Source organism: Xyrauchen texanus, chromosome 20 (genome assembly GCF_025860055.1).
Source record: "Xyrauchen texanus isolate HMW12.3.18 chromosome 20, RBS_HiC_50CHRs, whole genome shotgun sequence".
Classification (NCBI taxonomy): domain Eukaryota; kingdom Metazoa; phylum Chordata; class Actinopteri; order Cypriniformes; family Catostomidae; genus Xyrauchen; species Xyrauchen texanus.
The window spans coordinates 5,012,900-5,038,072 of NC_068295.1; the positions used below are offsets into that span (position 1 = coordinate 5,012,900).

Below are 25,173 nucleotides of genomic sequence, written 5' to 3' on the forward strand. Positions count from 1 at the left end.
TGCATGTGATTGAAAAATATTGACAGCCCACTCTTGTCTCATGTCAGATTATACTCAAAGTAAAAGGCTATAAAAACACTTCTCTATGATTCAATTATCTTAAAATAAGTCAGAATCTAACCCTCATGTACAACAGATTAGCCCGCTGTTTAAACCTATATTGTTACCAAGCGTTATTTAACTGACCAATAAATGAGAACTCCAATGTCCCTAATTCTATTTACCTGAAGAAAAATCCTGTTAGACAAACCACATTTTAATCTGGATGAAATTCTGAGCACCAATATCATAATTGTGTGTCTTTATTACATGTCAGACTATGATTTAAAGAAAAGAAGGAAATGAAATAGATAGCACAGGAAACAACAAGTTGTTTTCAGTGAAATAGTGACTTGTTTTTACTTTGACGTGACACTTTTTTTCATTCACAACACAACACTGATCAAGGCCTTGGAGGATTAGCAGATCGAATGAAGCATCACTCCATTTTCATTCTCATTGCTAGAATAACTTGCATATGATAAAAGGTGTTAGTATTTAAAGAGAACCAAACCTAAAAAAGAAGCCAAATATCTCTATGTCAGAAAAAAAAGAAAGAAAAAACATAATTTACATACATTTTCACATGAAGGATTATTTCCAAATCCTATAAGAATGATGAACATTTTAATAGAGCCCCAGCAGTTAATTTGCATTCTTCCACTGAAATCTCCCAAGAAGAATAACATTAATTTACATACGGCAGATACAAATGGCATCACAAGATGACCTCTCCCCATTAACCGATCCTTGCTTTCTCAGACCAGTCTGAAGTGTTTCACCACAGGCCATTTTTAGGACAGCCAGAGCTAGAACAGATCACCTTCTAACCACCACTGATGATTAACTAGAATGTAAATTTCATTTGAAGGAGGTGACCCGCTCACTGAACTGGCTGAATGAGCAGGTGTGGCCATAGATTAGGAGTAAAATACATTAAGCATGGTTCATTTTTGGCGCAGCAACGTCTCACATCGATATCAGGCCAGAAACCCCTCCACCAGATTTTCATTCCCAATTCTCCCAGTCTTCATCCACCAACTGATGGAAAGATAGAATAATGAAAATGGCATTAATTACACTGTAAAATGTCTTAACACTCTCATATTCGCACGTTGCAAGACAAGGAGGGATTGCAAAATTTAAGGAAACTTAAATGGCAAAAAAATCTTTGTGGCATTCAGGGTTGCTTCATTTTATATAGCCAGCAAAATCATATATTTGATATATTGCTCAGCCCTACTGTAAAGACAGATGTCATTAATGTGATTCATAATTAACATCAACATACTGTGCTGGGAAATACTTGGCAGTGTATGCATATACATTTTTAATAAATTTCCTTAAAGGGAATTCATCATGAGAAATCAAGTTTTCCTTGATCTTTTGACATAAAGGAGTTCATATTGTAACTCATATTGTAACATCAGAGCTCAAAACTTCCACTCTGATCCAAAAAGACCATATATTGAAGGAAGCTTCTGAAATCTGAAACGAGAAGCTGAAACACATGTACATGTGATTGCCCAAATGTACATATCAAAAACACCTATTTGGTGTACAGAATCTTGTCCAATCCAGGCATGACGAGGCAATAATGAGGGAGTAATATAAATACTTTTATTCCTAAACACTACTCTGCCATTTCTAGTTTAATGTCGACTGTTTGGTGAAGCAGAACAAACCTCTTCGGTTGCATCTACTTTAGCCAAAGCCAGCTGAACTTCTTCCTCTGTCATGTCCAGATCAAAATCCTTCTCCCAGTCTTCACTCACATCTGTACTTGAACCTATGCAAACACACATTTGATTATACAAACAATTCAATCATAAAAAATATATACAAATGATTGAAGGGATAATTCAGCCAAAAATGACAATTCTTTCTTCACTCTCTCCCTCATGCCAACCCAGATATGTACGACTTACTTTCTTCTACAGAACACAAACTGAGATTTTTAGAAGAATACCTCAGCTCTGTTGGTCCATATAATGCAAGTGAATGGTGGCCAGAACTTTGAAGCTCTAAATTTCACATAAAAGCAGCATAAAAGTAATTCATCGGACTCCAGTGGTTTAATACATGTCTTTAGAAGCGATATGATGCATGTGAGAAACAGATCAATAGTTAGGTTATTTTTTTTTACCATAAATCTCCACTCATCGTTTTTGGCAATTCACGTTCTTCATGCATATCACTGCAGACTTGGCAGAATTTATTGTAAAAAAGGACTTAAACATTGATCTGTTTCTCACCCAAACCTATCATATCAATTCAGAAGACATGGATTTAACCACTGGAGTTGTATGGATTACTTTTATGCTGCTTTTATGTGCTTTTTTGAGCTTCAAAGTTCTGGCTACCATTCACTTGAATTGTATGGACCAACAGAGCTGAAATATTCTTTTAAAAATCTTTGTTTGTGTTCAACAGAAGACAGAAAGTCTTCTGGAATGGCATGAGGTTGAGTAAATGATGAGATAATTTTCATTTTTGGATGAACTTTTCCTTTAATTGTTCTTAAATGTCTGCATTCTATCCCCAATATAGACAGAACACTAAATCAACAGCATACATATCCCCATCAACTTTCAAAAACACAAGTTCACTACTGTGAAGTATGAAAGTAGACGTGACAAATTATATGTTGAGATATTTCTCATCAAACCCTATCATATGCGTTCAAAAGACTTGGAATACAACGAATAAGTCACATGGACTAATTTAATGACACCTTTGAGTGCTTTTGTAAGCGGTAAGGTGTCACATTTAACTGGCATTGTATTTAAAACACAGATGGGATTTTCTTAAAACATTTTCCATTTGTGTTCCAAATAAGAAAGAAAGTAATACACATTTGGAACAACAAGAGAATATATTTTGACAGATTTTTTTATTTGGTGGTGAACCATTAGTTTACATTAAAATAAGGTACCAAAACTAGTATTGTTTTTGTGTTAAAGTTGCATTCAGTAATTGTTTCCTCATTAACCTCATTTAACTTCTAAAGAATTTAATTGTAATTTTGCAATATATTTAGGAAATCATGAGCAGTCACATTAAAATGAAGATTCTAGTCATATCAGTAACCTTATAAAAGCTGTTTTATTCCACATGGAGAAGTCCACACATGGGGGCTGCCATGTTATATTCACATGACCAGCCGAATACTTCTTGCTTAATCTCAATAACTGTCCTGTTATTTGACACTTTCACTCACTGATTAAAGTCATCATGGCTGACTGTGAATACTACATTTCTACAATGCCATCTGAAACTGAAAACTAAAGATTTTTACTGTTGCTGCATCCAAGCTGCTAGGTTTCAGCACAAGTCCAAGATGACACAAAGATAAAAGTTACTGAGTGCACCTTTAAGATAGTTTGGATTAATATAATCACCTTTCTTGCCATTATTAGAGGGTGTTGATTTGCCGCTGTCTGAATTGAGCTCGAACACTCTGAGGTCTTGTGCCACGTCCTCTCCTGTGGTCTCTTCACGCAGGGATGGCCTCTCCTCTGGGACCATCTTGACCTGAAGACTGGCCTCTGAGAGTTTGAGCAAGACCACCTCTTCTTCAGCGGGCGCCGACTGGGTCAATCTGATGGTGATGGGGTCCGCTTTATTCTCGATCTGGGTGGGGAAGCTGACGCTGTCACTGCTCACAGAGGGAGTGACGATGGATGCTACATTGCTTGGGGAAACCATCACATGAGGGATGGAAGAGCTTTCAGGGGTGGTCTCTATTGTGACCGCAGGGACTTGTGGCTCCTCAATAGGGGGGGTGAAATCTAAGCGAGATGTAGACGTGGCCCCGAGAAACTCACCTGGGGACAGAAAAAAAAAAACAGTGATGGAGGAATACAATAGTTTTGGGTCCAAAACCTAGAGAGCAGCATTTCTGATGCAAAAGGTAATCCAAAAGATATGCAGCATACACTTTCCCAAAAAAAACCTTCAATTGAAATGCTCTAAATTGTGTTTATTTTGGTCAAACCTTCTTCATCCTCTTCCTCCCAGCCCAGACTCTCAGAATGATCCGTCTGCTCTGCTCTCTGCTTCAGTGCCACCCTCCTGGCCTCCTCCTACAAACACAAACTCACTTTACCAAATAAAACCTCATAATAAACATGGAACAAAGAGCGCTAATGTTGTAATCTAATCTAAAGAATCAGTTTTGCCAAATAAACAGGGTGGTAAATATTTGTTTTGACAATGATTTTATTATAATTATTTACCACATCGTCACCTTCCTGAAATAATGTCCCAAGTAATTTTTTGACAAAAATTATATAATCTCATGATGCTTGGCCACCTCTGGTAACATTTCTGAAAAACCTGAAAAAATTACTTGGGACATTATTTTAGAAAGGTGACGACATTATAAAAGGCATCGTGAAATCTGTAATTTGGTCACAATTTTGTTCCATTCAATTATTTTTGTTCAAATCATAATAGGTACCTAAAATTAATGCAATAAACTGGTAGAAAAAGGGTGATAAAATGAATTTAAGGAAACGAATCGGTTACCTAACGTAACCTCGGTTCTCTCTAGATGAGGGAACGAGTATTGCGTAAGCTAGCTTACGCTACGGGAAAGATTCATCTTTTCTGAGATATTGAAGCCAAAAAATTATCCTTAATTTTGTATCCATTGTCAACGCAGTGCAGCAGCTGCATACCTTGAGCGGGCTAGCTAGCGAGCTCATTGGTTGCTCTGCGGCAACTGCTGCAGCCTATAGACAAACTTGAGTGAACTTGCATCCAATGAGAGGCGCCCGCGCCGTCACTGTATCAAAGCCCGCCAGAATGGGCGTTTCTAGAGTGCATATAAGCGTAAGTTCGTAGGCTGGAACCCTGGTTTTCATTGAATAAAGCGAAAGTCGCTCGTGGCGCGAGCACGGCCGGCTACGCAATTCTCTTACGAGAGGTTCTCTCGTATTGCGTAAGCTAGCTTACGCTACGGGAACCCATTGTCAACGCCGTGCGCGCCAAGCATCCACTGCATGAGCCCGGCGGGGTTGGGGGATCCGGGGAGCCCTTGTGAGTGGGGGAATAATATTTTGCCGGCAAGAGTGCGGGCCAGTGTGTGTGTAATACATAAGCACATAGTGGGAAGGGAACGACAGAGCGGCGGTGCCGGTCTGTGTGGAATGTGTCCCGTCAGTGCAGCTCACCAGGGGAGCTGTAGCGTATTAAACCGCTAGTAGTTTCGCCTGCAGGGCGGGCACTTCCAGATTGTAAAATCTGACAAAGGTGGAGGGGGAAGCCCAGCCCGCTGCCACACATATGTCGTGAATGGAAATCCCGCTGGACCATGCCCACGAGGAGGCCATGCCTCTAGTGGAGTGAGCCCTAATGCCTAACGGGCATGGTAGGTCTTTTGACGCGTACGCGGCAGCAATAGCGTCCACTATCCATCTAGACAGTGTCTGTTTCGAGGCGGTGAAACCTTTGGTGCGCCCTCCGACCGAAACGAAAAGCTGCTCAGAGCGTCTGAAAGAGGCGGAGCGCAGCAGTATACAACCTCAGTGCTCTGACTGGGCAAAGGAGATTGGCGTTGCGTTCGCTATCGGATGCTGGCAGCGCCGATAGGGAAATGATTTGTGCTCTGAAAGGAGTACCGATCACCTTGGGGACATAGCCGTGTCTAGGCTTTAAAATGACCTTGGAGTCACTTGGTCCAAACTCAAGACACGCAGCGCTGACAGACAGCGCGTGAAGGTCTCCCACACGTTTGACTGATGACAGGGCAGTTAGAAAAACGGTTTTGAGTGAAAGGTATTTCAAATCCACGGATTGAAGCGGTTCGAAAGGGGGGGCTTTCATAGCTTCGAGAACTACAGGAAGATCCCAGATAGGAACCGATGGGGGGCGCGGGGGGTTCATCCTTCTAGCTCCCCTGAGGAAGTGGATGACCAGCTCGTTTTTTCCCAGTGACTGGCCGTGCAGGGGTCCAGCGAACGCCGCGACGGCCGCCACGTACACTTTGAGCGTGGATGGGGATCTGCCCTTATCCAGCAGCTCTTGTAAAAACACGAGCAGCGACGACACCCCACATGTCTGTGGGTCCAGGTCTGTGTCGGTGCACCATTTTGAAAACACCGACCATTTGGACGCATAGAGTCTTCTCGTGGAAGGGGCTCTAGCGTGTATGATAGTGTTTATTACTCCTTCTGGCAAAGCGACGGGTAGTCGTTGATCACCCACACGTGCAGCGCCCAGCGCTCTGGGTGGGGAACCCAGATCGTGCCGCGAGCTTGAGAGAGGAGATCTGCTCTCACTGGAATGGGCCACGGGGCTGTCAGTGACAGCTGCGTAAGCTCCGGGAACCATGTCTGATTCTCCCAGCGCGGGGCTATGAGGAGCACCGAGTGACGCGTTTCCCTGATCCTCTGCATTACCTGTGGCAATAGCGAGACGGGAGGGAAGGCGTAAAGCGGGCGGTTGGGCCAGCCCTGGGCCAACCCGTCCTCGCTTTTCGAGAAAAATACTGGGCAGTGAGAGTTCTCTTCTGACGCAAAGAGGTCTATCTCTGCTCTGCCGAATATGCTCCATAACTTCTGGACTGTTTGAGCGTGCAGGGACCATTCCCCTGAGGAAATATTGTCTCTGGACAGTCTGTCTGGGCTGTCGTTCAGGTGGCCTGGCACGTGCGTCGACCTCAGCGAGTGCAGGTGGCACTGGGACCAACTCAGTATGCGTTTTGTCAGATGGAAGAGGTTCCTGGATCTGACACCGCCCTGACGGTTTAGATAGGATACCACAGATCTGTTGTCCGAACGGACCAGGACGTGGTGACCCTGAATGACCGGGAGGAAGCGCACGAACGCGTACTCGACTGCTATCATTTCCAGACAATTTATGTGAAGGAGCTTTTCCTGAACTGACCATAGGCCAAAAACCGGAGAGCCCTCGCAGACCGCGCCCCAACCCGTGTTGGACGCGTCTGTCGAGATGACTTTTCGGCGAGATACAGCTCCCATCGTCACTCCCCGCTGATACCATTCGGCCACTGCCCAGGGCTGCAGAGCTGAGATACAGGTCTGAGTCACTCTGATTGGCTGGCGGCCCGTGGCCCAAGCCCGGCGAGACGCGCGGGTGTTTAGCCAATGCTGAAGCGGGCGCATGCACAGTAAACCCAACTGAAGTACTGCTGCGGCTGAGGCCATGTAACCTAACATTCTCTGAAATTTTTTCAGAGGCGTGAGGCTGTTTATCTGAAAGGACGCGGCTAGTCGCTGAACACGGCGCGCGCGCTGTGTAGATAAGCGAGCCGTCATCGCCATGGAGTCTAGTTCTATTCCAAGGAAGGAAATTGCCTGACTGGGCTGTAGTGAGCTCTTGGTCCAATTGACTGCAAGACCCAAACTGTTCAGATGACTGAGGAGAACTGTCCTGTGAGACAGAAGCTCCGTATGTGATTGTGCCAAAATCAGCCAATCGTCCAAATAGTTCAGAATTCGCAAGCCCTGACTCCGCAGGGGTGCGAGCGCCGCATCCATGCACTTCGTGAAAGTACGGGATGCTAAAGACAGGCCGAACGGAAGGACGGTGTATTGATAAACCTGGCCGTCGAAGGCGAATCTCAAGAATGGCCTGTGACGGGGATTTATCTGAATCTGAAAGTAGGCATCTTTCAGATCGAGAGAAATAAACCAGTCCCCCTGGCGCACATGCGCGAGGAGTTTCCTGATTGTAAGCATTTTGAACGGTCTTCTTGCTTGCACCTTGTTCAAAACCCTGAGATCTAATATTGGTCTGAGGCCGCTGTCTTTCTTGGGGACAAGAAAATAACGGCTGTAAAACCCCGACTCGCTCAGAGAAGGTGGCACTCTCTCTATGGCCCTTTTGCACAGAAGGTTTGCTATTTCTGAATGAAGCATGCAGGCTGCTTCCGTGTTCACAGTAGTTTCGAGCCGCGCTCTAAAGCGGGGAGGGCGGCGATCGAACTGCAGCAAATAGCCCTGTTTTATTGTGCTTAACACCCATTTGGATATTCCTGGGATAGCTTTCCACGCTTTGAAGCGTAACGCTAGAGGGTGAATGGCCAAGTCGCCCTGATTGCTGCACACAGCGAGCTGAACAGAATGTGTGAGCGCGCTTACTGTGCTTATGCATGACTGCTCGCAGACAGCAGGGACAGGCTGTTCTGTGAGTGACTTCCTGATTGAGGTGAATGGGGAAAGAGTCACATCTGTTAAGTGATGCGCGAGCATAGTCACGGGCATGGGACTTACATACAGAGAGGTGTTTGCTGGCCGTGTGACAGAGCGGGCAGAGAAGGGGCGCGCGCACGGACTCGTGGGCGGGTTTATTGACTCTAACACTCGAGCTGGCTGTGCCCGCTTTATGTGAGTGGGCTCTGATAGGGACACGGGAAGTGTAATGCTTGTGTGTAGGGGTGAACCCTGGATTGTGGGCACATTTTCTACACATAAGGCATGTTTGCTTTTTACAAGATTTCTTTGGGTCGCCGTGAAAACAGCATTTGAGTGCAGGCAAGCGGGAAGTATCACCGGCTTGTTGGCTGCTGAATCCACCACTGCAGTAGCCTGAGAGAAGGGGACTGACAGGGGGCGAAGCTTTGATGGTGGTCCGGCCGCGGCGGGACTGAGCCATCGTTTCCTCAACAAAGCTAGGAGGACTTCGGTTGCTCAGGTTTCAGCGCAATCTTAGGCCGAGGCCCGCGGGGGGGCGGCGGTCTACGGCGGCTGTCTGAGCGCGATCTAGGGCGGCCGCCCTGTCGACGCTGAGAAGTCTGGCTTTGCTGAGCTGGGCGCTGTGAAGAGGCTCGTGCAGGAGGCTGGTCACGTGGGCAGCCTGCAGAGGAGCTAGCGCGACGAGGCAGGAAGAGATTCATGGCTTGGGTGGCTTTCTGGACTTCCGAGAAACGGTCAACAATGCCACTCACCGCGGAACCGAAGAGACCGGACGGAGAGAATGGCGCGTTGAGGAACGTGGAGCGTTCAGCTTCTCCCATGTCGGCTAGCGTTAGCCATAGGTGTCTCTCGGTCACAGTCAGCGTGGCCATGCACTTCCTTAGGGCTTGAGCTGCAGCTTTGGTGGCGCGAAGGGCGAGATCCGTCGCGCTCCTTAGATCTGAAACAGCCTCTGGGTGCCTGCCTTTCTCATCCCACTCTCGAAGAAGGTCCGCTTGGAGGATCTGTAAGACGGCCATGGAATGCAGAGCAGATGCGGATTGGCCGGCAGCGGCATAGGCGCGGCCAACACAGGCGGAAGTAGTTCTGCAGGCCTTAGACGGGAGCACTGGCTTAGACCGCCATCTCGCGGAGGGCGGGCAAAGGTGTGTTGCTACCGAATCCTCGACCGGGGGGGATGGAAGAGTAGCCCCTCTCGGTGGCGCCGTCCACCGAAGCGAGAGAGGTGGAGACATGGGATCGGTTCCTGGCCGAGAGAGGCGCGTTCCACGATTTAGAGAGATCGGCGTGGAGTTCCGGCAGGAAGGGAGCGGCCCGGGCCGCTTCTAACACCGGTTCCGGCAGCCTTTGGGAGCGGCGCTTCTTTCTGCGTGGCGAAACGAAAGGCGGCGCGGCGGCTTCGGTCTTGAGTGCTTTGAGTCGAGCCCGCAGGGTCAACATCGGAAGCTCCTCGCAGAGGTCGCATCCGCCGTCAGCGAGGGCGAGCTCTGCATGTTCCAGTCCCAGGCAGAGAACGCAGATGAGGTGGCCGTCTCCGGCGCTGAGAGGGGTGCGGCATGAGGCGCAGGTGGTGCGAGGCATCTTTAAAAAGACGCTCGTTGCTCTTTTTGTGAAGTTCGCTGAGGAACTAGCTTGCTCTAAAAAGGATACGTCGCCGGATGGCGTAGCTCGTAGGATGGCTGAAGGTGGTGAAGACGGCCGGCTTCTTCGAGCGCTGTCCAAGCTTGCTAGATGCCCCTCGAACGGCGACGCGGCTTCTGCAGTTCAGAGATGCGAAGAGCTCCGCTGAATAGATGAAAATCAGGGTTCCAGCCTACGAACTTACGCTTATATGCACTCTAGCCACGCCCATTCTGGCGGGCTTTGATACAGTGACGGCGCGGCGCTCTCATTGGACGCGAGTTCACTCAAGTTCGTCTATAGGCTGCAGCAGTTGCCGCAGAGCAACCAATGAGCTCGCTAGCTAGCCCGCTCAAGGTATGCAGCTGCTGCACTGCGTTGACAATGGATACAAAATTAAGGATAATTTTTTGGCTTCAATATCTCAGAAAAGATTAATCTTTCCCGTAGCGTAAGCTAGCTTACGCAATACGAGAGAACCTCTCGTAAGAGAACATGAATATCATAATGATTTTTATACACTTTTGTTTTGCTATCAAATTTCTTAAAGAGAGTATCATAGACTAATTTCTCAATCCATTCTTGTCTGGCGATGATATGAGAGAATTAAGACATGTTTTAATTGCGTTTCTGATTTAAAGTTTAGAAGCAAAAATGGTGTTTGAGCTGGTTAGTTCTGTTAAAGGAATAGTTCACCCAAAAACGAAATGCCATTCTAGATTTGCATGACTTCCTTTCTTCAGCAGAACACAAATCAAGATTTTAAATAGAATATCTCAGCTCTGTAGGTCAAAACAATGCAAGTCAACAGGGTCCAAACTTTGAAGCTCAAAAAGCACATAAAGGCAGCATAAATTAATCCATACGACTCTAGTGTTGTAATACATGTCTTCTGAAGCAATGCAATCGGTTTTGGGTGAGAACAGACCAAAATTAAACTCCTTTCAGTCTATATATATACATCTTGACATCTCCGGTCTGCTTGGCGATCATTTCTCGATTATGCTTCCTATAGCGCCATCTTGTGCTCTGCACATGCATCAAGCTTGAACTCATGATCGTGTCCAGAGACTGCAATGGTAAGATGTATAAATCTGTACAAATGAGTTACATATTGATCTGTTCTCATCCAAAACCCATTAGACTGCTTCAGAAGACATGGATTAAACCACTGGAGTCAAATGGATTACTTTTATGATGCCTATATGTGCTTTTTGGAGCTTCAAATTGTTGTTCACCATTCACTTGCATTGTATGGACCCACAGAGCGGAGATATTCTTCTAAAAATCTTTGTGTTCTGCAGTCAAAAGAAAGTCATACACATCTGTGATAGCATGAGTGTGAGTAAATTAGAGAACTTTGGAGAGATAAAAAAAAAAAATCTATTAATTACTGACATTTTTCATTTTTGGGGAACGATTCCTTTAATTTAAATTAATCAGTTCAAACTCAATGAATCAATTAATAAAATATTTTTTACAATTTATTCATTTTAAATCACTCAAAAATCGAAACGTCACTAGAGGGACATTTGAACGCTTTCATGCTGGGATTAGATTGGGGATGTGGCTTTGTTTCACAAATTTAATTGCAATTTGGAAAATAATGAATGGGACACACAGTCTTATTATATCACTGTTAATCGATTATTAAAATCAGTAATTTATGCTTTGCATTTTCACTGTCAAACTGTTGCATAGATGCATTTTGATTGCAAACTTTATGGTTGATACATATTCTGACCAGCAGAGGCCGATACCATGCTAATCTTTAACTGACTGTGAACACATCTTTGATACCACACCATACCACAAACTAAAGCAAATATGAAAACTCAAAGATAATTTGTTTTGCTGGTGAGTGTTATGTAGAGTGATGCAATTTTGTTAATTATTGGGTCCAGATAAACTCATAAGCCTGATTTCAGCTCAAGAGTCAGTTTTAGAAACATATCTAAGCTTTACCTACCTGCTCCAATTGGAACACTTTATAGAAGTAGCGCTGCCAGAACTCGGAGTGAGCCACTGCTGCTGGCACCTGCCATAAACACAATCAAGAGAAACACCTTTTAAAAAGAGAATTTGTGATGATTGAAAATACTCAAAATCATTAGGTCTGCTTTAGTATCAAATCAGTTATGCAATACAGAGAATGTTTGGCTCAGTTTCAAAAACCTAGTGAGCTGCCTCACAATCCACAGCCTAGACAGCATAAAAATGGAACCACAAAGGTGATGACCGAATGCGTTCGGTCTGAATGGCCCACAGAATTGGGCTAAAACAAGGTATCTTAGAAGGCAGCCTTGTGGAACAACCTTCGAGTCAGGAGTGCATCTAATGGGGCTTTTCAACTGCACGGTGCAACTCTACTCTACTCTACTCTACTCTACTCTACTCTACTCTACTCTACTCTACTCTACTCTACTCTACTCTACTCTACTCGCTTTTTTTGGGGGTTTTCCAATGTGGATAGTACCTGGTACTTGATACTTTTTTAGTACCACCTCGGTCGAGGTTCCAAGCAAGCCGATACTAAATGTGACGTCAAAATCCTGCAGATCACTGATTGATCAGAGAGAATCGTCACTATCAGCGTCACTGGATTTCCGACACGCGACATCAACCCTCTAGTTTTAAAGTTAGTAAAAGTGATAACAGTATCATTTGTTCACGCGACTTTCGAATTGTGAAAAAAGAAATGGCTGTGCGCAAAACCACGCCGTGATCAATAAACGAGGTGCAGAAGGTCCACTTGTTAGCGATGAGCGAAACGAAAAAGTCTCTCAGGAAATGTCTCAGCTGTTGGCCACACACGGCTACCACCGGACCTACCAACAGTGTAGGGAAAAGAAGAAAAAAAACTTCAAAAGTGACTACAGAACCATGAAGGAAAGGTGGAAGTGGTTTGACCAAATGGACGCTATCTAAACTGGCGAGCAATGGGAGGGAGAGTGCCCTGGATTGGCGTTGATCCACGATGGAGGATGGTATGTTTTGTATTTTACTCTTTTCACAGTTATGGCATGAATCATCATACCATCTTAGTGTAGAGAGCTCTGATGGAGGGACTATTGACCAGCAGCTCTGAGATTTCCGCTTTCCTCTCTTCCAAACTGAAACTGGACATCCAGGCGTCAAACTGATGTGGAGGGCCTGGAAAAAGAAAAGTGCAAGAATTAAACCTTAATCTCTCATAAACACACATTAGAAATTAAAAACATTCCATGCACCTGTGTGTGTGTGTGTGTGTGTGTGTGTGTGAGAGAGAAAGAGGGAGAGAGAGAAGTTTAGGCGTTTACGTACCGTCAGGTTCATTGCAGTATGTAGCAGGGTCTGCCTGAAGACTGTATAGTCGAGCCTGAAAGGAAATCCAGTACATGTCACTAAAAAGCATGCAATAAGCCCAATTTTTATTACAGTAATTACAATAAATCATATTATCATGACCGTAATTCCAAGAAAATATATAAATGGATTTTATTATATTTTGTAAATAAATTCATTTAGAAACAAATATAGTATAACATTATTTTTCAATATATAATAGAGTAAAAGGCTGCTATTATAGTCATGCGAATCAAATGATAATTGCAAAAAAAGCTCAAAAAATAAAAAGAGTAAAAGCAAGCAATTCAAAACAATTTGCTTAATTTTTTTTTTGAAAATTATGTCAATGCATAAAAATCGTAATGGTAAGCTTAATTTTCTTTATGTAAAATGCACTTTCTTTCACTCATTCACTCATACAGATCATGAACCTTCATTCTCGTAGGCTCATGTAAAAGTTCAAAAAAGTTCAAAAGTGTCATACCAATGAAAATATTGCTTGTTTGACACATACACTGGAGGCAAAAGTTTGGAATAATGTAAAGATTTTGTGGTTTTGGAAGTAAATTGTTATGTTAATTTAATACAATGCTTGAAATTGCCCAAAAAAACCCTGAAGATTTCATACAAAGGTGTACACTACAGTCTTCAAAGACAAAGGACAACTGTCTCTAACAAGGACAGAAAGAGATGTGGAAGACCAGATGTACAACTAAACAAGAGGATAAGTACATCAGAGTCTCTAGTTTGAGAAATAGATGCCTCACATGTCCTCCGCTGACAGCTTCATTGAATTCTACCCGCTCAACACCAGTTTCATGTACAACAGTAAAGAGAAGACTCAGGAGGCCTTATGGGAGGAATTGCAAAGAAAAAGCCACTTAAAGGTTAGAGTGGGCAAAGAAACACCAACATTGGACAACAGATAATTGGAAAAGAGTGTTATGGATCTTAACTCCATTGAGCTTTTGTGGGATCAGCTAGACTGTAAGGTGCGTGAGAAGTGACGACAAGACACCCACATCTATGGCAAGTGCTACAGGAAGTGTGGGGTGAAAGGTCACCTGAGTATCTGGACAAACTGACAGCTAGAATGCCAAAGATCTGCAAAGCTGTCATTGCTGCACGTGGAGCATTTATTGAACTCTTTTAAGTAGTTTAAGATTTGTTTCAAATTGTAAGTTATTTTTCAAGTTATAAATGTCCTGACTAAATATTGTGATCAATTGAATGCCACTTTGGTGAATAAAAGTACCAATTTCTTTTCATAAGAGCAAAAACTGTACAATATTCCAAAATTTTGGCCACCAGTGTATATTTACACAACAGCAGCCTCTAAAATAGCGCTGTACAGACGAGTCAGGGAAGAGGACTGACCTTGCTGCTGTCATACACCTCTGTTGTGCCTGCTGGAGTGGCTACCAGCGTGATGACATCACAGTCAATGGTCATGTCTGGGGGAGGGGCCAAAGTGTCAGTGATCACACCCAGAATATTGGAAAGGCCCTTCCTCACCTTTTCTGTGGCCTCTGATGAACCTTCAACCTACAAGGAAAAGGTGAACTTTAAAAACAGCATTTAAAGGAATATTCTGGGTTCAGTCTCAATGTACTGCAAAGTCTTCAAGTCTGCAAATGTTGATGACCACAGAAAATCATTTGCGCTCGTGCCTTAAAAAAAGCAAAAATGGAGGTTAAAGTGAGGCACTTCCAATGGAAGTGAATGGGGCCAATTTTTGGAGGGTTTAAAGGCATAATGTGAAGCTTATAATTTTATAAAATTACTCAAATCATGTTAACACACCTTTGTTCATGTCTTATGGATATACTTTTAAAGAAGTGAGTATTTGTAACGTTTACTGATAGGCCCCCTTCACTTCCATTGTAAGTGCTTCACTGTAACCCAGATTTTAGCTTTTTGAAAAGAAAAGGCAAGTAAAACATATTTTTGTGGTAATCGATATTATGTCAGAAATGCTGTTGAGTGAGCTTAACTTGCATTGAACCTTGTATATTCCTGTAAACAGCTATTTGTGAACGGGTTTATGGAGCTACTCTCTTCAGTATCTAAATTAATCAAACTAGAGAGATGACACATCTAGTGCTAGCACTGAAGACAACAACCTAAACCAAAACCTTCTACGTGGTTTTGGTATGGTAAAAATGGTCTCCTTACAGCCAGTTTGTTCTTAACAGCAGCAGCTGTTGCAACAAGGGAGCAAGCAGTGTCATGTTGGACCACGCTGGAGAATTCAGTCAGGTCCCGTTTGATGAACTCATAAGCCTCAGCTGACTGTTGAGACAAAAGATCATTTTATTAAAATAACTTATTATATAAGATAACATGCAGAAGAAAACAAAATAGAAACACTTTCACAGACAACATTCTCAGACTCTTTTTGACCCCACGGTACATGTAACCTTAGATCAGCTTTTCCCAAACACATCACGAGCACTGTGATACTAATAACATTTCATTATTATCCATATGATAAATCCACTTCTGATCTAGATTATCAGTCTGCATCTGATCTGGATTAGACTCACCTTGTCTTTGACGGTCTGGAAACTTTGTGTCAGCCAGCCGCCCCACCATCCTCCTTCCCTGAGATCATAACACATGAACCTAATAATAATTAACAATCACGGACATTATGCATTTGGGTCATTCCTGTTAAGCACCTTTTAAACACTGTACATTTTAAATGCATATATGCTTGTGTTGTGATGTAATTATTTTTTTATACAAAAAAAAAAAAACAGTATAGAAAATGTTCAGAAATATGCTCTGGTCAAGCTAAGGCAACTACACTTTTTTAAATAACTTGATTACTTACACAATGGCAAGAACATTAACAGCATGCCAAAAAAGGGATGAAAATAAAGAGCTAATGTTAGCTATTACTACGTGAGGGATTGAGAGTTATCTTACATGAGATGAGGCTGTCAACTATTTCGAAATATTTATGATATATTTAGATACAATCGGATTGAATTCTGTCAATCATGGTGGAATGTTTCCGAGTGAGACGTACCAACTAACAACACAAAAAATCAAAAGAATTAATAAACTCCATTGCTTATAAATTTGGTAGGATGTTTTCCTACCTAAAGTGTAATTTCCTGGAGGAGGATGTTATTAATTATTTTTGATAGTTAAAGGGGTGTTACAAAAGACTAACAGGATGCAAAGTTATATTGAGGACAGAAAAAAAATAATTGAATTGATTACCAATTGAAATAATAAGCCCAAGAAAACATGTTTAGTTTGTACTAAAACAAGGGAAATAAAGAGACACCTGGAACAGTGTAGGAAATTAACTTCAAAATTAATTGCCCCCTAGATTTGATATTCAAGGGCATTTTTTTTCCTAACCACTTAAAACAAACTGTGTCTCATGCATTTATGTCATACATGTCAATTAAATTAATTAAGTAACTACAAATGTCTCAAGATTAAATAAATAATTGTATACCATAAAATGTATAACAAGGATTAAAATAAAATACTAAAGAACTATATGAAAGATGTAACAAATAAAAAAATAAAAATTATTTTAGTGGCATTTTTGCCCAAGTCCCATTAACTTCTGAACCTGACCTGGAATATTTCTAAATAAATTGCAAATTTTTCATGTAAAAAAAAAAATAAGAAAAAAAAAAGGCACTAAAACTAAACTATTCACCAAACCAATACATACTTATATAATTAAAAAAGCATAAAAGCATAATTGCATAATAGCTGTTGAACATTTTAGATGCGTATTATTAAATACATATCTATCTATTGATTCCTTAAGTTGTCGAATTGATAATTTTGTCACTATTTGCTGTGTTATTGTTGTTCTATGTTTGTTGTGGTTATGTTTATTGTGGTTCCCATGAGTGTAAAACAAATTCCCCATGGGGCAATAAAGGTTTTCATCATCATAATCAGCTTACATAATGAGCACATAGATATTTTCTACATAATAGGAATAACTCATAAAATTAATAATCATTAAACACAAAGCGAGTGAATAATCTAATCTCTGTAGCAATGATACAGTTACTTTAAAGCTAACAGTCTAGCATAATATGTGACATGAGAACTTTAGACTCCTTCATTTTAATGCCTGATGACGCTATTTCACTCCTCTAATGTGGATATAAATGATCTCTGCCTGTTCTGGGTTTAAATGCGATGGAATTATACACATATAATCATTAATAGTACTGTTTATTTCACAAATGTTTTGTTCGTATCGTGTACGTGACTCGGTGAGATTTTTGTAAACAAACACGTCTGACTTCCGCCTTGACATCCGCCATCAAACGCATCATTTTCAAAACATCAATAACATGCGTTTAATGCAGCTATGCGTCCTTATATGTGAGCTTGGCATTATTAAACACGAACATAATTTTAATATAATGTATTTAAGTGACAAAGTGAATGTTTGTGGGCTGTGAACTCACCCGTCCGCCATCTTCAGCGCATGACGTCATACGTATGGCCTGAACTCTGACCCCTACAGCGTATAAAAAACCCTCAATATTTGACTTACAATTTTTTTACAAATTTGTAAACTGACTTACAAATGTATAAACTAAGAGATAATTTATTTATAATCTTAAGAGTCATTAGAACCAATATATCAAATCAAACATGAAAATATATGTGAAATTGTTAATTAAAAACATTTTCCATCTCACACTGCTGAGTACGGCAACCGAAAATTATCAAATTTGTGATAAAACCACTGATCTATATATATATACAGATCAGTGGATAAAACGAAAAATCACTCGTCGATTGTGCAATGGGCGACTAAAGCAACAATCTCACACTATTTATTATTATTATTATTTTAGAAAAAAACAAAAAAGGAAAAAAAAGGAACAATTTTCCAAATAAATAAATCTATAAATAAATGCAGTTTGTAAGGATAAGCTAAAGGAAAAATACAAATAGATATATCTAAAAAAAAAAAAAAAAAGAAAGAAAGAAAAGAAAAGATATGCCAGAAATATTGCTGAAATGTACACTTGATTTATCCCATATTTTTTATCACTATGTAAAAAATATATAAAAATGTTATATACTGTACATTTGACTTTTGATTTCATGTAGTGTAAGAAATGTTTAAGAGACAGTCCTGATGTACAGGCAAACTCCTTATGAGAAAAGTTTTATAAATTATATTAGTGGAAAAGTTCTGTCCCCTGTGATGATTTTGAAGAAGAAAACAACACAATCATTCTAGTGTAAAATAATAGATTATATCAGCTTTCAACCTTTTTATTGTGCCTGTTTAAATACTTTTATTTAAAAAGAAAATTATAAAAAATAAGTTCGTTTAATTGTATTTTTAGTTTAAATACCCAGACTTCCTAACAGCCCCTCTAAAATATATATATATATATATATATATATATATATATATATATATATATATATATATATATATTTTTTAAAGAAATGATTTTTTTTTTCTTTTTAAATAACCATCTAACAAATAAATGCACTATGTGGGCTGTATTTCTATTACAGGTACATCTAAATGTTCACCAGCTATAGCAAAAAGTATTGAACTTTTACAAATTTTGTCAAAATCTTAATTTGTTGTCTTATAGAATTTAAACGGTATCAGAAGTGGTTTAAAGCCTTAGGGGAAAGGGCTTGTCTCGTCATGCTGCTACACATAATCAAAAAATGAATTTGCTCATAATGGAATTGACATGAGGAGTTTATCACCTCATTAGAATTCAGAGCAGCCCATATGGATGAAGCCCTAATGGGAATGCTCAACTACACACCTGAGGCCCCGGGCCCCTCACATTATAATCAGGCTAACAGAAGACCCCCATCCCAGCTGTATTTTGCTTGTCACTGAGTAGTTGACAGGAAGTGAGGTTTTAACAGGATGTCACAAGGTCAGCGCTCTGCCTCTCTCTTAATTGAAGTCTCCCGTTATCCAGACATTGAGCAATATGTGCGTGTGTTACACAATATGTCCCCCAAATGCTCCCCAATCCCACTAATTGGGACCTTTGGCTCCCTTATTAACTCTGTCAGGCTGAATCCAGGGCCACAGAAGGTGTTTTTATTTATTGATTAGACGTTCCCTCTATCTCACAGTTAGAACAGATTGTAGAGGCATCGCTGGGCACCAAATACACAAGCACGGAGAATGAAAATGTCATGTAAACAAACACTGATGTGCTGTATGCTTAAATCACAGATAGATTTGATTAAATATGTTATTGTTCATTAAAGAACTAAAAAAGGTTATTCAAAATATTGACTGGATGTAAAAGCTTTAATCAAAAGTCAAATCAAAAATAAAAATTCGGTCATCACTTACTCACCCTCATGTCATTCTAAACAATGACTTTCTTTCCTCTGTGAAACATAAAAGGATATATTTTGAAGAGTGTCCATGCTGCAATTTTCCATACAACAAAAGCATGTCAATACATACAGTACACAGTATATCCAGACTTTATGTATTTTAATATATGTGTACCTACTGTATGTTTGCCTATGTGTCTCTACCTTGCCCTAACAATGTACACACACACATACAGATACACACCCTGCTGTGATCTCTATATGGACAGTTACCATCTGCCCCAATCAGGAAACACCAGCTTTGCACAAGTCAATGTGTCTAATTATCCCTGTACAGCAGGCCAAGCCATAGATCCCAGTAATCCCCTCAATGTGTTCAGCTTCCCATACCCACCTGTGCCTGGGACCTGGAGGGGGCCCCTGGCTCAGGGGGGCCGCAGGGACACGAGGACCCGCTGAGAGAGCTTCTTCACTGGGCAGCATGGCAGCTGCTTCCCCCCGCTGGGACGTTCACCAGCTGACTGCGCGGCGGCCCCTGACAGGAGCTCTTTAGCGCTGTCAATGGGCCCATAAATAAGGAGCTAAGTGTCTTTGTGTTGCCGTTGGAGTGTCAGAGCCCTCTGCAGGCCAACCAGGCCCGTTACCATACTGAAACAGAGCAGATAAAAGGACAAAAAGAGGGGCCTGTGTTACTGGCTGCCCCCTGCGACCTTTCTTTATGCACGGAGCGAGTGCTATTGTCTCACTCCATTTAGGGTGAGAAAGAAAGGGAGGAGAAGAGAGGAGGAGAGGAGAGATATTTCTTCATCTCTCCTCTGATCTTTCTCTTGTCAGGCCGGGATTCCTGCTTGGAGAAATGTGTATTTTTCACGCTTGATTTAAGCTCTTGAGAAATACAGACTCAAACTGTGTGTGTGTGTAAAAGGATTTTGCACAAATGAAGATTTCAAGTTCAAACACACACGGGATTCGGGCACTTTTCTTTGAAGTTTTTTTCTCTGCACATCATCAGCGCATACGCATGACAGTATCACAAGCATTCATAGTGTGCATGCGCCTAATGTGTCCATATAGGCTAGTGGTAAAAAGAGTATTCTTTAAAAGAGACAGAACACCATGTGGAAAAACAAAGGGGGGTCATTCGATTTCTTTTTGCCTGGCCAGAAACTTCTGACATCCCCCTCCTTGTTCGAGGAAGGGACAACCACTTACCTACCCAAAAGATCAAAACGCCCCTAAAGATCACATCTTAGTATCAGCCTTGAACATAATAGCCACAAGACACACATTATATTTTAAAATGAGCCTACTGACCATGTCTGTGCAAACTATCTAAATCCAGTAAACCTGGCAACTTTCCAACAATACATGCAAGGACATAAGAAAAATATATACATATATAACTATCCTCACATGGAAAAAATAATTACATTTACAATTATCTACACATAATGTATGTGTATCTTATGTGTATATTCTCAGGCACTTATTGAGTCTAAATAGATGCACAATTTACATTATATCAGTAGTTCACCCAAACGACAATAGTCATATCATACCGTTCATGTGTTACACTTGCTATAGTTTACTTCAGTGTTGTTGACTTCAGCTTCAGCAAGCAATGTCAAATGTAAATCAAACCAATCACAGAAACATCAATGCCACCTTGAGTAAGAAATAACAAGTATAATATGTATGTGTGCATGCATATAAAATACTGATAATTCACCATTGTCGATAATTCATTATTGCACAGAAAATCAACGTGGTATAGTGCTTATTTGAGTGAATCTAGTTTCTCTATTTTCTCTAGTAATAAACAAAGAAATAGATATCATGTAAAAGTAAACTTAAATAGTTGAAATAATCATAAAAAATATAATTTATGGAAATGCAAAAAAACTGACATTCTTACTTACCTCGGGTCTCTATAAAGACCCTGTACATTTTTGCTAATTAAACCAATTGCAATTTTGACTTCTATACTTTTGACTTCTCTTACTTCTTGACTTTTAATTCTATATATAGGCCAGAAAGCTACTTTACGCAGTGGAACAATGATCATTGACATTTGCTCTTACCGGATGTTGCTGTGGCGGTAACAAACCTCCGTACACAAGGGGGCGATAGAGTTACCTTTAAATGTCTGTTAAACTGGATTGTTGTTATTCAAATTTAAATATGTTTATGCTTACAACCAGGGATTAAAATTGGTTCAAGGAACAAAAATGAAAACCGAAAACGAACAAACGTTTTAGCAGAATGTAACTGAAAACTGAAACAAAGTGATTTTCAATTGTTCCAGAGTGAAAACTTTATTTTTAAATGCTGAAAACTGGTTATAAATATTTGATATATTAATTTTGTTCAGAAAACTAAAAGCCAAGCAGTTTATCATAGTACATTTTTGGAACTGCTGCAACACATTTCTTTGCATAATTGCCCCCTGTGGATGTTGTATACTGTGAATAAAGACCTTTTTAACAACTATGTATAAATACCACATATACATGCATGGTTAATCCAGATACAAGGAAATGTTATTAGATATAAAAAAGTACTTTTCTCAGTTGTTTCCAAGTTTTCACTGAATTATTGTTATGGTGGATTCACATACATTATATACAAAGTCAATGCAAAGATGCAAAAATACGCGAATAGACGCAAATTCGCGGCACGAATGAAGCGAATTACTCGAACAGTTCAAATTTGAACGATAAATTCGCTTGATTAGCATTGAGATTGTCCGGATGTCACTGAAGTACTGACGTAGTTAAAGAAGAAATCTGGAAAAATGGATGAAATAATTGTTGTAGCGGTGTGCGGGCACCCTGAATTGTATGACACAACATCATACATGTACAGAGACCGGACGAAAAAAGACATTGCTTAGAGGAAAGTGAGCGAGGAAGTTGGACTACCTGGTAAATTCTGAAAATATGCACATCTACTTGATTCCAGCTATTGGTTTGACTTTATTATAAACCAAGTCGTAGAAGCCCCTCCTCCTGTCCTTTTCCGGAAGAGAAGGTGGAATTCTCGCAGGTTCGCGTTACTTTCGTTCGCGAGCAATGCGAGGCGAAAATGTCTTCGCATTGTATGTGAATGCACTATTAGAGATGATGCATTAATACAGATTTGATGCTGCCGGGTTGTGACGTTAATTACAATTTTATTTAACTAGTAAATAACTGTATGCTTCTTACGATTTCTATTGTGATACATCGCAAATGTATTGCTTATTTTGTGGCAAGTTGCTTATTTTGTGGTTGTTTTCCAGACCAGGTTGCTTGTTTCTCTTGTAAGATCTGGCAACGCTGCAATTTGGATTTCATCCACCCCTTAGAGCAGAGTACTGTCATTTTTAACATTCTTTTATTTTGTTCTAACAGGTAACCATTTGGAAAGGAGGCTACAGAACGTTTGAACCAGAACAAAAAAAATACAGTTTTTGCACAGAACAAACCGAAATGAAAAACATTTCATTTTTAGTCCCTGTTTACATCTTAAATTTGCTCAACAACATTTTCTTCAAAAAGTTGCTCCGCCATGACAGTAGCTGACCTGAAAGACAAAACAGGCTGTAGGAGTGTATGCTAAATATTTGTTTTATGCCTTTTGTGGCAATGCTGGGAATACATGCTTGCATTGCTTTATGTCTGACACATTTCAGAACTAGGGTGGCCAGGTGCCCCGAGTTACAGCCAGGATGTTTTTGTTGTCCCAATATTTAGTCTTAGCTTAACTTTTTAAATGGAGGTTTCCACATGTGTCCTGATTTTTGACATAATCAACTGGTCACTTTGTTCGGAATGCATCAAATCAAGCTTGCGTAGCAAGAAGCGTTCGTGTATTAGTGTAAGTTTTAGGTCATTTGCATTCATGTTAACTGTGTCTAAATGTTTGAAATTCTAGTCTAACATATTCTACATATTCAATTCTACTGGTCTTATTAGAAGACCGAAATGTCTTCTGATCACTCAAGCTAACAAATGATGTTGTGCTCAGCTGTCAGAGGTTCTTGTGAAAATGACTCCTAGTGTGTACGAGTGAATATGATCACAGCTTTATTGGACAGTGACAAATCTTCCTGTGCTAACATGAAAAGGAGCGCTGCCCATCCCCTGCGTGTGCGGCACAATGCTGACGCGCCAACCTGGCGACAGCTTGCGTCTCTCTCTCTCTCTCTCTGATTGATGGGCGAGAGTAGGCCCCGGGCTCCGAGCGGTCTGGCCCTGTGTCTATCTCATGCATTAACTAGTCTCACTACAGATGGTTCAGAAGCATTTTATAGCGGGCTAAAATGATGCCCATGTTTGTTAGCATATGCTAATAGCATAAATATGTTACGGGCAATATTGTGGTAATGGTGCAGGAAAGAATGGACGCATATGGACTCATTTTATATTCATATATATTATAAAAGACTCTCGCACATGATCTCATAGAACAGACAGGTTGAGCAGATGTCCATTTGACAGGATTTAGTACCTCATTATTTCAGTCAGTCGGTTAAATGTTTAATTTTAGGCTTTATGTAGTTAATATCCATTTACTGTAGATAGGGCTATATGATGTTTTCATGCATATTTTGTCTCAAGTCATTCTTCTTGAATTACTTAATAAGGTAATTTACTACAATTTCACAATTGTAACATTTATTTTAGATCATGTTTTAAGCTCCTAGAAAATAGCAACCACTTTAACCTTACTTTTTTTTCTGGTTCCAAATTGTGTTGCAATATTGAAAATTTTAGCATTGGAGAACAATATGTGTGAGTTTGGAAAATGCTAAATCTTTAAATATAGATAAAATATTTTGGGTCAAATGTAATAAATAGATTTCCGAAAAAAACTAAAAAGTTTAAAATATTAAAACTGCACAATATCAGACAAAAAGTAAAATTTGGATTTGGTTCTTTAACAATTGGTCAGATTTGTTCCGTGATAAAAATATATCAGAAATGGGTTAAAAATGTGCCAAAATTAAAAAAAAAAAAAAAATATGTGTTAGTAAAAGTTTGCATTCTTGAATTGGTTGGTGCTAACATCAAGATTATTGGTTTGAACTTAAAGGCACAGTTCACCCAAAAATGAAAATTCTGTCATCATTTAGTCACCTTCATGTTGTTCCAAACCTGTGTGACATTCTTTCTTCCATGGAACACAAAAAGAGATGTTAGGCAGATGTGAGTCTCATTGTACAAAAAACATTCTGCTTAATATCTGCTCTTGTGTTTCATGAAATTCATATGGGTTTAGAACAGCATAAAGCTAAGAAATATATGTCAGAAGTTAGATTTCTGAGTGAACAATCCCTTTAAATCTACTGTAAGGCACTGCAAGTCAATCTCCAAAAGTTGAAAAATGAGAAGAGAAATTTTTCATTACAATAATAAATCTTTAATTTAAGAAACCATGAACTGTAACAAAACTAGACATTTTCAAGCACCATTTTGCTACAAAGAACATAAAAGCATGTTCATACAGTGACTTTTCAAAAACACTTTTCTAAATTACAAAACATTCTTTAATAGAAAAATCACAGCAGTTTGTTAAAAAAGAATATTCTGTACAGTACATTTACATGTATACAACACATCTAGAAACACATCTAGATGTTTCAATTCTTCATAATTGTCTATAATTTTACTTCGGCCTACTCCAGCCTGAAGCCTGGGCCTCGCCTGAA

The 25,173-nt window shown here is 40.4% G+C and overlaps 1 protein-coding gene across 2 annotated transcripts; it reads right to left on the reverse strand.

The window, feature by feature from the left end:
* Positions 1-263: 263 nt before the first annotated feature.
* LOC127660534 (BSD domain-containing protein 1) lies at positions 264-17,644 on the reverse strand. 2 transcript variants are annotated; one of them, XM_052150847.1, is made up of 11 exons: positions 17,606-17,644; positions 15,695-15,752; positions 15,324-15,440; positions 14,526-14,693; positions 13,125-13,179; positions 12,859-12,974; positions 11,791-11,859; positions 4,037-4,124; positions 3,441-3,866; positions 1,725-1,828; positions 264-1,080 (listed from the first exon to the last, which is right to left on the reverse strand). In XM_052150847.1, the coding sequence occupies exons 1-11, from the start codon at positions 17,614-17,616 to the stop codon at positions 1,048-1,050; spliced, it is 1,245 nt and encodes a 414-aa protein (XP_052006807.1). In that variant the 5' UTR covers positions 17,617-17,644; the 3' UTR covers positions 264-1,047. The 2 variants fall into 2 exon arrangements, with proteins under 2 accessions (XP_052006807.1, XP_052006806.1); XM_052150846.1 differs by having other exon boundaries at positions 15,695-15,773; positions 17,606-17,642.
* Between the last annotated feature and the right edge of the window lie 7,529 nt (positions 17,645-25,173).